This window comes from Oncorhynchus tshawytscha, linkage group LG31, assembly GCF_018296145.1.
Source record: "Oncorhynchus tshawytscha isolate Ot180627B linkage group LG31, Otsh_v2.0, whole genome shotgun sequence".
Taxonomy (NCBI): Eukaryota; Metazoa; Chordata; class Actinopteri; order Salmoniformes; family Salmonidae; genus Oncorhynchus; species Oncorhynchus tshawytscha.
The window spans coordinates 640,156-653,415 of NC_056459.1; the positions used below are offsets into that span (position 1 = coordinate 640,156).

At 39.9% G+C, this 13,260-nt stretch overlaps 1 protein-coding gene across 2 annotated transcripts in view; it reads right to left on the reverse strand.

Moving 5' to 3' along the window:
- Positions 1–975: 975 nt before the first annotated feature.
- The window catches only part of LOC112230000 (CDC28 protein kinase regulatory subunit 1B), a 29,141-nt gene continuing 16,856 nt past the window's right edge, over positions 976–13,260 (reverse strand). For both annotated transcript variants that reach the window (XM_024396201.2, XM_024396200.2), the window contains exon 4: positions 976–1,733. In XM_024396201.2, the coding sequence (XP_024251969.1) occupies positions 1,690–1,733 (44 nt within the window). In that variant the 3' untranslated portion in view covers positions 976–1,689. The remainder of the gene's footprint in view (positions 1,734–13,260) is intronic.

The following is a 13,260-nucleotide window of genomic DNA, read 5'->3' on the forward strand; positions in this document are numbered from 1 at the left end:
ATTCCAGAAATTGCAGCCCAAATAAATGCTTCACAGAGTTGAAGAAATGAAATCGACATCTCAATATCTAGTGTTCAGAGGACACTGCGTGAATCAGGTCTTCATGGCTGCAAAGAAACTACTAAAAGGACACCAATAGGAAGAAGAGACTTGCTTGGGCTAAGAAACAAGAAATGGACATTAGACCAGTGGAAATCTGTCCAAATAGGAGATTTTTGGTTCCAACCGCAGTGTCTTTGTGAGACGCAGAGTAGGTGAACAGATGTGTCTCCTCATGTGTGGTTCCCACCGTGAAGAATGGAGGTGGTGTGGTGGTGCTTTGCTGGTGACACTGTCAGTGATTTCTTTAGAATTCAAGGCACACCTAACCAGCATGGCTACCACACCATTCTGCAGTGATACGCCATCCCATCTGGTTTGCAATTAGTGGTACTATGATCTGTTTTTCAACAGGACAATGACCCAACACACCTCCAAGCTGTGTAAGGGCTATTTGAACAAAAAGGTGTGATGAGTGCTGCATCAGATGACCTGGCCTCTACAATCACTCAACCTCAACCCAATTGACATGGTTTGGGATGAGTTGGACTGCAGAGTGAGGGTAAAGCAGCCAACAAGTGCTCAGCAAATGTGGTAACTCCAAGACTGTTGGAAAAGCATTCCATGTGAAGCTGGTTGAGAGAATGCCAAGAGTGTGCAAAGCTGTCCAGGCAATGGCTACTTTGAAGAATATAAAATATTTTGATTTGTTTAACACTTTTTTGAGCACTACATGATACCATAATTATGTCTTCACTATTATTCTACAATGTATAAAAGTTTAAATAAATAAAAACCCTTGAATGAGTAGGTGTCCAAACTTTAGACATGTAATCTATCCAACTACAAAGCCACTTTTAACACCACTATAAGCAAACGGCAAAATTTAAAAAGGTTAAAAAGTGCAGAACTAAATTACAATCTGTGAGAAGAATGTCAAATTAAAACATTTATTTCTAGTGTACAAGAATTCATAAAAACTGAGCAGCTGATTTGTACAATCATAGACATGGCAACAAAGATATTGGGTCCCATTTTGACAGCTCTAAAAATGCAGTCTACAGTATAACTGCAGCAGCATTTAAAAAAAAACTTTTACTCCACAATATCCAGAGGGCTATCATTTGTACAGTGTAAGAGTGCATACACTTGATGCAATCTGCAGTATTCAAAATAAGTTTTGAATCAAGTGCCATAACAGGTATATGATCAGTAATTTCGGTAACATCCCTGCACATTTGTGCTGCCAAAATGCCGCCTCCTATATTTGAACATTTACCATCTTACTATCTGCCTTAAAATTAGATATGTTAGTCAACTCACAGTAGGTATAGTGGGTTAGAATAATGTGGGTTGAGAATAATGAAAATGTGTTGCTATTTTCCTTTTCTTCCCAGGCACACACACTGGCAACATAATCAAGCTAGTACATAGAGAAAAATATGAAAGGGTTCCAAACAGGTCCAGAGGAAATGTGAAAGGCTTTACAGTGAGTGAGTCAGTGGGTTGGAGCTCGACTCTGGCTCCACTGTATACGATGCAGTATTTACAAAATAGTCTTTATCCATCCAACTGAGTTGTGTTCAACCATCTCCAGCCACCCTCTTATCTTCTTCCCTATGGGTTCTCTCTCGCCCTCTGTCCGAGAGATCAGGCTGCAGGCAGTGGACGACGGAACAGCAAGATGTGGGGCTCTGGAAGGAGAGAGAAAAAGTGAGTGATTGAAGTTTAGGAAGTGAATGAAAACAAAAAATGGCAGGTTGTATCCAATATATATCTGTCCTTCCTACCAAAGTATGCACAAGTTTACTTCCCTTCACTGATTTGAAAGAAAAATCCTTCTAGCCCATACCTACAGTGCCTTGCAAAAGTACAGCAAGGGGCACCACCAAGCAAACAGCACCATGAAGACCAAGGAGCTATCCAAACAGGTCAGGGACAAAGATGTGGAGTAGTACAGATAAGGGCTGGGATATAAAAAATAAAAATATTCAAAAAACTTTGAACATCCCACAGAGCACCATTAACTCCATTATTAAAAAATGGAATGAATGGCACCAACAAAAACCTGCCAAGAGAGGGCCACCCACCAGGCAAGGAGTGCATTAATCCGAGAGGTAACAGAGACCAAAGATGAAGGAGCTGCAAAGCTTCACAGTGGAGATTGGAGTATCTGTCCATAGGACCATTTTAAGCCATACACTCCACAGAGCTGGGATTTAATGAAGCGTGGCCAGAAAAAAAGCTATTGCTTAAAGAAAAAAAATAAGCAAACGTGTTTGGTGTTCGCCAAAAGGCATGTGGGAGACTCCCCAAACATATGAAAGAGGGTACAATTCAGATGAGACTAAAATTGAGCTTTTTGGCCATCAAGGAAAACGCTATGTCGGGCACAAACCCAACACCACTCATCACCCAGAGAACACCATCCTCACAGTGACGCGTGGTGGCAGCATCATGCCGTGGGGATGTTTTTCCATAGGCAGGGACTGGGAAACTGGTCAGAATGGTGCTAAATACAGGGAAATTGTTGAGGGAAACCTGTTTGTCTTCCAGAGATTTGAGACTGGCACAGAGGTTCACCTTCCAAAAAAAAAAAAGTTTATTTTATTTTTTAAAACTAACACGAGTGGTTTAAGGGAAACATTTAAATGTCAATGGCCTAGTCAAAGCCCAGACCTCAATCCAATTGAGAATCTGCGGTATGGCTTAAAATTGCTGTACACCAGCGGAACCCATCCAACTTGGAGGAGCTGGAGTAGTTGTGCCATGAAGAATTGGCAAAAATCCCAGTAAAAAAAAAAAGTAACCTTTATTTTACTAGGCAATTAAGAACAAATTCTTATTTTCAATGACTGCCTAGGAGCAGTGGGTTAACTGCCTGTTCAGGGGCAGAACGACATTTGTACCTTGTCAGCTCGGTGATTCGAACTTGCAACCTTCCGGGTTACTAGTCTAACGCTCTAACCACTAGGCTACCCTGCCCCCCCCCAGTGGCTAGATGTGCCAAGAATAGAGCCATACCCCAAGAGACTTGCAGCTGTAATTGCTGCAAAAGGTGGCTCTACACAATATAGACTTCGGGGGGTGAATAGTTATGCATGCTCAAGTTCTGGTTTTTGTGTGTCTTATTTCTTGTATTAAAATAAAACATATTTAGCATCTTCAAAGTGGTAGGCAAGTGTAAATCAAATGTTACAAACCCCCAGCAAAAAATAACATTTTAATTCCAGGATTTAAAATAGGAAAAATGCCAAGGGGGGAATACTTTCGCAAGCCACTGTGCACCACTCCAATGCTTTCAGATGTGGGAAGTAGTGAACAAAAGGAGATATTATTGGGACTCAACCTAAGTCATATTGTGGACACCTGATAATTATTTTGTGTGTTCTAGTCGTCTCACGAGGCCATCCTTGATCCCTCCAAATATCTTGTTGACTCAATTATTGGAAATCTGGAGAACTTCAGTTTTGGATTTTGTATTTGAATGAGAGCACTGGCTGTTATTGCTTACATTTGTTTGGCCTCGGAGTGGAAATTAAATTTCCCCCATGAGCGGCATTAACTTATCCTTGTTTTGCCTGTGCCGCTTTTCCTAAAGTTGTACAAAAAGGTTAAGTAGCCTGTGTTTACAAACACCACCAAGGCAAAATGTTATTGCATACGTGGCAACGATGCTCTACTCAAAATTACAACCAACTAATTGCAGCATTTCCCAAAAAATGGAAGAGGCAAGTAGAAGAAAATAAGGAACGTCTGTCGGGCCCGCATTAAAACACCAAAATTGGCTAAATAAAATAGAAGCCCAATGGGATGAGAGGATGAGGATAGAAATCTGTTTTACCACCCTACTTTATTTATCATTATTGCCAGAATGCTAACCAAATTTGCACAAGTAATAGCGAATTTCCATGGAGGATGCTAGCAAAATTTGCTTAGGAGCGCAACCTAAAATAAAACAAATTGCAATGAAAGGCAATCCAGTGCATAGTCAAACATGTATAGGTAGGAGCTACAGAATGTCATTTTTGGTGAGTTTGGACATTTACAATCAAATGTGAACGAGACATTGTGCAAATTAAAGTTGACACTCTTGTCTGAAGGAAAAACAGAAAACCCTCTGGAGCCGCATGTGTACAAGCTGTTTCTTTTTGGAATCTGGAGTCGCTAGGGCAATGGGTCTGCTATTGTTTGTACAGCTGAATGTGGTACCTTCAAGCATTTGGAAATTGCTCCCAAGGATGAACCAGACTTGTGGAGGGCTACAATTTGTGGGGGTCTCAGCTGATTTCTTTTGATTTTCCCATGATGTCAAGCAAAGAGGCACTGAGTTTGAAGGTCGGCCTTGAAATACATCCACGGGTACACCTCCAATTGACTCAAATGATGTCAATTAGCCTATCAGAAGCGTCAAAAGCCATGACATCATTTTCTAGAATTTTCCAAGCTGTTTAACGACAGTCAACTTAGTGTATGTAAACTTCTGACCCACTGGAATTGTGATACAGGGAATTAGAAGTGAAATAGTCTGTCTGTAAACAATTGTTGGAAGAATTACTTGTGTCATGCAAAAAGTAGATGTCCTAACCGACTTGCCAAAACTATAGTTTCTTAACAAGAAATTTGGGGAGTGGTTGAAAAATGAGTTTTAATGACTCCAACCTAAGTGTATGTAAACTTCCAACGTCAACTGTTTTTTAGTCAAGATTTGTGTGTTTAACGTAATATGTCAATTGTTGTGTTTGTGTGTTTATAGTTTTGTTTAATAATGTGTATGTAAGTTGTTTTGTCTGAAACTTTGTTCCCCTTGCTGCTATTGGACCAAGTCTCTTGGAAAAGAGATGTTCTCAATGAGAAAAACCTGTATAAACAATGTTTTAAAAACATTTTTTTTTTTTTTTTAAATGGTAGTGGCAGTTGTACAGGTAACTCATCCAAAAGGGATTTGACTTCTCAAACACGGCAGGAAGTGAACACTATAGGATGCCCCATCTCCTTATTAATTCAGCCACTTAAGCAAGCAAAAAAAAAAAAAGATAAAAATGCATAATTAATGTCTTGCTGAGTTTAGTAAACACATCTTAAATGCTTCTTGTAATTTCTGCCCGGCATCAGACTAATTTTGTGCTTCAGTTGCACTTCACGCGGATGAGAAATCACAAATGGCCATTGTATCAGCAGACCGCACTCTGATGTGTAGCTACTTTTCTCCAGTATATTTCTGTTAAAATGCAAGATTAATGTAGCCAACTTTGCTTAAAGTTATTTATGTAAAACAGAAATGACGATGGCCATGCATTGTTTTTGCAAAAAAGACCTTGCCTTATTGTTTGCTGATTTGTTACTGCCAGCCAAATAGAGTTTCACTTCTGTTGTCATCTGATGAAAATTAGGACATTTTCTGCAGAATGTGTTGCATTAATGTTCTGTGAAGAAACATGGTAGTTGCATGCCCTTGATCACTCAATTTAATCTTTAAAAAAAAGAGGAAAAAAAAGACTTGATATAAAAACACAACCTATCAATACACAGCTGGATTCACCTGCTCCTGCTTTCTCCTGCTGTACTATTTACAAACAGACGTGAAAGGCTCAACGTTTCAGTTAGCTTTGTAATGTAAAATATTGTGCCGGGTGAAAAGATCGTGTTGATCTGCTTTATCTCCCAATATATTGCACAATTTGACTGCAGATATTTATTTAAAAGCTAGCTACAAATATAAAATTGTATTAAAAAAAATGGTATTGAAAAACTATCCCGTGGCTATATCCAAATATACTGCCCACTCAGGACTTTATTCTGTGTGTGTTCAGTGAACGGTCTCTCCAATGATGACACATAAGGCAAGCTCAAATAAGTTAGTGTGACACACCCAATGCTGCCAACCATATGTTCAATAGATATCCATTGCTGTTCTGGTTAGTGTTTATTGGCTTATTTCACTGTAGAGCCGCTGGTCCTGCTCACTATACATTATCCAACCTATTAGTTCCTCCACCCACACATGCGATGACATCTCCTGGTTTCAATGATATTTCTAGAGACAATATCTCTCTCATCATCACTCAATACCTAGGTTTACCTCCACTGTATTCACATCCTACCATACCTTTTGTCTGTACATTATACCTTGAAGCTATTTCATCGCCCCAGGACCCCCTTTTTACTCTGTTCCAAACATTCTAGACGACCAATTCTCATTGCTTTTAGCCGTACCCTTATGCTACTCATCCTCTGTTCCTCTGGTGATGTAGAGGTGAATCCAGGCCCTGCAGTACCTAGCTCCACTCCACTGTTAACAACCCTCGAGACGAGCTTCAATGCCATACAACTCTCCTTCCTTTGCCTCCAATTGCTCTTAAATACAAGTAAAACTAAATGCATGCTCTTCAACCGATCGCTGCCTGCACCTGCCCAACATCACTACTCTGGACGGCTCCGACTTAGAATACGTGGACAACTACAAATACCTAGGTGTCTGGTTAAGACTGTAAACTCTCCTTCCAGACCCACATCAAACATCTCCAATCCAAAGTTAAATCTAGAATTTGCTTCCTATTTCACCACAAAGCATCCTTCACTCATTCTGCCAAACATACCCTCGTAAAACTGACCATCCTACCAATCCTCAACTTCGGCGATGTAATTTACAAAATTGCCTTCAATACCCTACTCAACAAATTGGATGCAGTCCGTTTTCTCACCAAAGCCCCATATACTACATACCATTGCGATCTGTACACCCTCATTGGCTGGCCCTCGCTTCATACTCGTCGCCAAATCCACTGGCTCCATGTCATCTACAAGACCCTGGTAGGTAAAGTCCCCCCTTATCTCAGCTCGCTGTCACCATAGCATCACCCACCTGTAGCACGCGCTCCAGCAGATATATCTCTAGTCACCCCCAAAACTATTCTTTCTTTGGCCACCTCTCCTTCCAGTTCTCTGCTGCCAATGACTGGAACGAACTACAACAATCTCTGAAACTGGAAACACTCATCTCCCTCACTAGCTTTAAGCACCAGCTGTCAGAGCAGCTCAGATTACTACACCTGTACATAGACCATCTATAATTTAGCCCAAACAACTACCTCGTTCCCTACTGTATTTATTTTATTTATTTTGCTCCTTTGCATACCATTATTTTTTATTTCTACTTTGCACATTCTTCCATTCCAGAGTTTTACCTGCTATATTATATTTACTTCGCCACCATGGCCTTTTTTGCCTTTACCTCCCTTCTCACCTCATTTGCTCACATCGTACATAGACTTGTTTCTACTGTATTATTGACTGTTTTACTCCATGTGTAACTCTGTGTTGTATGTGTCGAACTGCTTTGCTTTATCTTGGCCAGGTCGCAATTGTAAATGAGAACTTGTTCTCAACTTGCCTACCTGGTTAAATAAATAAAAAAAGATGCCCTGTCTTAGCCAAATAACATCTGTGTTTTACCATCATGGCAGAAATGCTTGAACAACGTCTTGTTTTCAGGTGACAGACGAACATATTTGTATTTGGAGACAAAACAGTAGGAGTCCGACCTCATGATCTGCTGATGGCAAGAGACCCGTATTAAAGATAGCAAGTAGCCTATAATACAAAAAGTCAATCCAATGGAGGCTGACCACCATCTGTGTTACAAACAGGGATCTTTGAGCTCTCAACATGAATGTAGTGTATTCTAGAGTTGGGCGATGTCAACCTTTGTCCTAACGTGATTATGTACCTATAAAAACATTGTGATATACAATGCCATCACCACTATTGTCCAAACCCAAATATTTTTATTTGATATAAATAACAAAACCTGCTAAAACGCAGTTAGGCTATATTGTGAAGACGAAAGATAATGTTGAAAGCCTGGGCAGAGGCTAACCGCAGGAAATTGCAAATCTTCTGTGTGTCAGGGGCATAGGCACTGGGGAGCAAGGATCACCCAATCAAATTGAGCAAACAAAAATAAAATGTTTATGCCCTTTACTTGTCAGTGTTCCATGAAGGACATTGTCTTTTTACCTAAACATGCAAACAAATCAGATAATTCATACAGGATAATTCATACAGAATTCATACAGGGATGCAAACTGGTGAGGGTCCAAAAAGGTGACACTTCTCTTTTCTTTTTTTGCACTGAAACATGCAAAGAAAATCCCTGCTAGGGGAAATGCAGGTTAACTAATTAAACAAAAAATATCTACGTGATCAGTCTGTGTATAAATACGTGGTTAATGTGAACCTAACTCTCAGCTAAAAAAAAAATGTAAAGAAAGCAATCCAATGTTATTTGTTGCCTAGAGACTTTACTGAAAAGTCTTGAGAAAAACACTAATATTGCAGCTAGCCATGAGAAGATTTATAATAGAATGCTTGTGACCCCACACACAATATATTAATATTGCACTTGGGAAAAATCAACTTAAAGTAGAATGAAACAGGCATTCTATTTTGCTCTATTCTAGTGGCCAGAAGGCTACATGTTCAAAAATAACATTCACATGAGTAAAAAAAAAAATAATCCTCACACACACACACACACGTTACTGTCAAGTTCAACACAACAAAAACAATATCTTTGGGCTACACTGCACATTATTATATTGTACACTTTCTGCCTGTAGACATCTGTTCTACAATATGCCCGCAGAGCATAATACCCTTTGTTGACATAATTGATCTCTTTCAGGCAGATAGTACACCTGACATACCCCTTTTAATCCAATATATTGAAAACCTGAGAAAGAGGGAAAGTGTGTGGTGTTCCTTTCACCTCTATAGTGGCATCCAGCTTAAGCCAGGCTCAGCTCCAGCTACACTTGATCCCTGAATCCACTTGTTTAACAAGCAGCACCTAATTTTCACCTAATTCTGAAAATGAACCACATACTGAACAGATGGTGGTTAGCTAGTTTCACACAGATTGCCAGGGTCCAGTAAGAAACTAACGTTATCATGTTATAACTTGATGAACGGCAAGGAGTTGTAAACCAGTTCATAATATAGTGAATTGGATAGGTTACTAATGTTAGCTCATCTGATGTTGTAACGTTAGCTGTCTGACTTTATTAGCAAGCTAATTTACACACTAACTTCAAATAATTGTGTTTATGTTGGCGAATGTTGTTATCCATTTCTCTGGCTAACGGAGAATTCGATACAGCTAGCAAGATACTTAACAATGCTAATACTTGTTCCACCTCAAACTTTCCAAATGCCAGTTGTTTTTCGGTTACAACTCATGAAGTACGCTTCATCACCTACTCACTCCTCTTCGTTATCGCTTCCTTTCCAGAAAGCATGCTGATACTGTAACTAGTAAGTTGGTTGACTCTTCGTTCTTCAGTCGTGTGCTGCTCTGCATGCCGTTATGTTAATGATTGGCCTTGGACACAGTCAGTATTACTCCAAACGCGCATCACTCGTTCACTTACAGCCAGTAGTGATGCAGAAATTAAGTCTGGAAATAAAACGCATTTTCCATTGATCTCCACAATTCAAAAATAAAAATAGCTTGGTTGGATAAGTGTCCACCCCCCTTGTAATTGCAATCCTAAATTAGCTCAGATATAAACAATCAATGTTAATTGGCCTCTACCCATGTTCAATTTGAGTGGTTCAGATTTTTAGGATAAATTCAGCAGTTCCTGTAGGTTCCCTCTGCTGGGTAGTGAATTGCAAAGCAAACATGAGCACCAAGGTGCTTTCAAAAGAACTTTGGGACAAAGGCCTTGAATATCCCTTGGAGCACAGTCAAGACTTATTAACAAGCATAAGGTGTATGACACCACCAAGACCCTACCTAGATCAGGCAATCCCTCCAAACTGGATGACAGAGGAAGTACGAGAGTGAGCAGAGTGGCTACCAAGAGTTCAATGGCAACATGGAAAGAGTTATGTTTTTATGGCCAAGGCTGGTCAAAATGTGACCATATACCAAGCACTCCACAAATCTGGCATGTAAGGCAGGGTGACAAGGAAGCCACACCCCCACTAATCAAGAACGCCCACCTTGAATCCCGTTTGAAGTACGCAACAAAATTGTGGCAAAAGGTTGTGGAACTTTTTGTCCCAAATGAAAAGCGCAACATTTGTCACAAACCCAATACATTACCTCTATAGTGTAGCATGGTGGTGGCAGTATGTTATGGGGATGTTTCTTCTGAAACGGAAGTTCACCTTTCAGCATGAAACCGACCCAAAGCACCCAGTCAAAAAGGTACAGTGGAATGGCTAAGAAATAAAAAATAAAAATAAAATAAAAAGTCCGAGTTTCCCCAGTCAGCACCCAGACCTAAATCCAATCGAAAAATGTTTGACAGAACTTGAACAATTTTGTAAAGAAAATGGTCAAATATTGCCAAAACTAGGTGTGCAAAGTTTGTTGAGACCTATCCCAACATCTGCAATTGCTGCCAACAGGTGCTTCGACCAAGTATTACCTCGAGGGGGGTGGAGACTTCTCCAAGTATGATTTCAGTTTCATATACTTATTGGGAGAAAGAAATCCCCATCAAAATACATCAGTTTAAGGTAGAGATGTTTTTGTTGTTGCAATTGATGGAGTCTCAATCCACCGCATCCACCAGTGTTGCACTTCCGCATCTGTGGTGAAAGGTGGTGGCAGAGCTAGAGTGGTGTTTGTCAGACCATGAGACATCCCAAAACTGTCTGGTAGCATCCGAACAGTTTGGACTACAAAATAATGGGACCCCACTGTGGAAAGAGGATATTCTTACGAACGCGATGGTGTTCTCCATAAAACATTTCAGCAGCCTGTAGTGCCACTTCCAGAGAGGATGGGGCCTAATACAAACAGTGCGTAATAACTGCTGCAATACTTCAACAACTACAGTGGCAAAAAAAAGGAACCCTTTGGAATTACCTGGATATCTGCTTAAATTGGTCATCAAACTTGATCTGATAGTCTAAGTCACAACAATAGACAAACAGTGTGCTTAAACTAATAACACACAAATGATTGTATTTTTCTTGTCTATATTGAATCCATCCTTTAAAACATTCACAGTGTAGGTTGGGAAAAGTATGTGAACCCCTAGCCTAATGACTTCTCCAAAAGTGAATTTGAGTCAGGAGTCAGCTAACCTAGATTCCAATCAATGAGACGAGATTGGAGATGTTGGTTCGAGCTACCTTGCCCTATAAAAAATGTTTTAAATAAATAAAATTATTTGAGTTTGCTATTCACAAAAAGTATTGCCCGATGTGAACCACGCCTCAAACAAAAGAGAAGACCTACGATTTAGAATTGTTAACTTGCATAAAGCTGGAAAGGGTTACAAAAGTATCTAAAAGCCTTGATGTTCATCAGTCCATGGTAAGACAAATTGTCTATAAAAATGGAGAAAGTTCAGCACTGTTGCTACTCTCCCTAGGAGTAGCCGTCCTGCAATGATGACTGCAAGAGCACAGTGCAGAATGCTCAATGAGGTTAAGAAGAATCCTAGAGTGTCAGCTAAAGACTTACAGAAATCTCTGGAAAAATGCTAACATCTCTGTTGACGAGTCTACGATACATAAAACACTAAACAAGAACGGTGTTCACCCAAGGACACAACGGAAGAAGCCACTGCTGTCAACTACAAAAAAATGCTGCATGTCTGAAGTTTGCAAAAGTGCACCTGGCAAAATATTCTGTGGACAGATTAAACTACAGTCGAGTTGCTTGTAAGTAACACACAATACTATGTGTGGAGAAAAAAAAAAAAATGGCACAGCACACCAACATCATCCCAACTGTAAAGTATGGTGGCGGGAGCATCATGGTTTGGGGCTGCTTTGCTGCCTCAGGGCCTGGACAGCTTGCCATCATCAACAGAAAAATGAATTGCCAAATTCATCAAGACATTTTGCAGGAGAATGTTAGGCTGTCCGTCCGCCAATTGAAGGTCAACAAAAGTTGGATGATGCAACAGGACAACAACCCAAACACAGCAGTAAATCAACAGAATGGCTTCAACAGAAGAAAATATGCCTTCTGGAGTGGCCCAGTCAGTGTCCTAACCTCAACCCGATTGAGATGCTGTGGCATGACCTCGAGAGCAGTTCAGCAATATTCTTGGGATGTCTGGTGTGAACTGAAACAGTTTTGTAAAGAGGAATGGTTCAAAATTCCACATGATCCACAACTACAGAAAACCTTTGGTTGAGGTTATTGCTGCCAAATGAGGGTCAACCAATTATTAAATTTGAAGGTTCACATACTTCCCACTGTGAATGTTTACACAGTGTGTTCAATAAAGACAAGAAAACAATTGTTTGTTATTAGTTTAAGCACACTGTGTCTATTGTTGTGACCTAGATGAAGATCAGATCAAATTTTCTGACCAATTTATACAGAAATCCAGATATTTTCAAAGGTTCACATACTTTTTCTTGCTACTGTAGGTAGGCACATCAAAGTGAATTACATAAGATTGCTATTTATCGCTAAAATGAAGGCTGGTGATCTCTGTTGTGTAGTAATGTCAAATAAAATCACCATAAGGCAAATAAAGAATGTATAATAACAGATTATTTTATTTTTGTGGTTTACTACCTTCTTTCAGACACCCAGCTCCACCAACACCTTTTGGTCAACAAAACATTACTGTACCCCCTATCACGATTTCACCCATGGCGATTAATAAAGTATGACAATATACACTCCCTTAAATTAATTCTACCATTAAACCAGCTCTTAGTAGTTCGTTATTTACCCCCTTTTGAATACCCTATTACAAGTTACCCTACGCTAAGCCCTTGGTTACTGTTGCAACCTTGGACATTTTCCCCAGAAGCAGAATTCCCCTTCTAACCACTGGTGAGGTCGCCTACCAATGCTGTCAAACTGTTTTCAAATACACAGTGAAATTAAGACAGACTACCCTTGCTTATCAGGAGACTCTCTGGTATGTTGTGGTGGACAGTCATTACAATTGCTTCATGGGAACCTGGTGAAATTAAGTTTGTAGTGGTGCTAGGCACTGGATGGCTCTGAATGAATGGAATGGCAAATAAATAAAATCGCATGTCAACATGCAGCCAAAGTTACTAACCACTTTGATTTAAGAAGTGCCCTCAAATTGTATCCTGATGTCGGCAGCAGATTAGTTGACTTCATAACACCATAGCTACCATATGTTTAGAAAACAAATACGTGATATTAACTGGCTAGCAAGCGCAACGTTGGGTGGTCAATAAGACAAAGCTAGCTAGCAAACA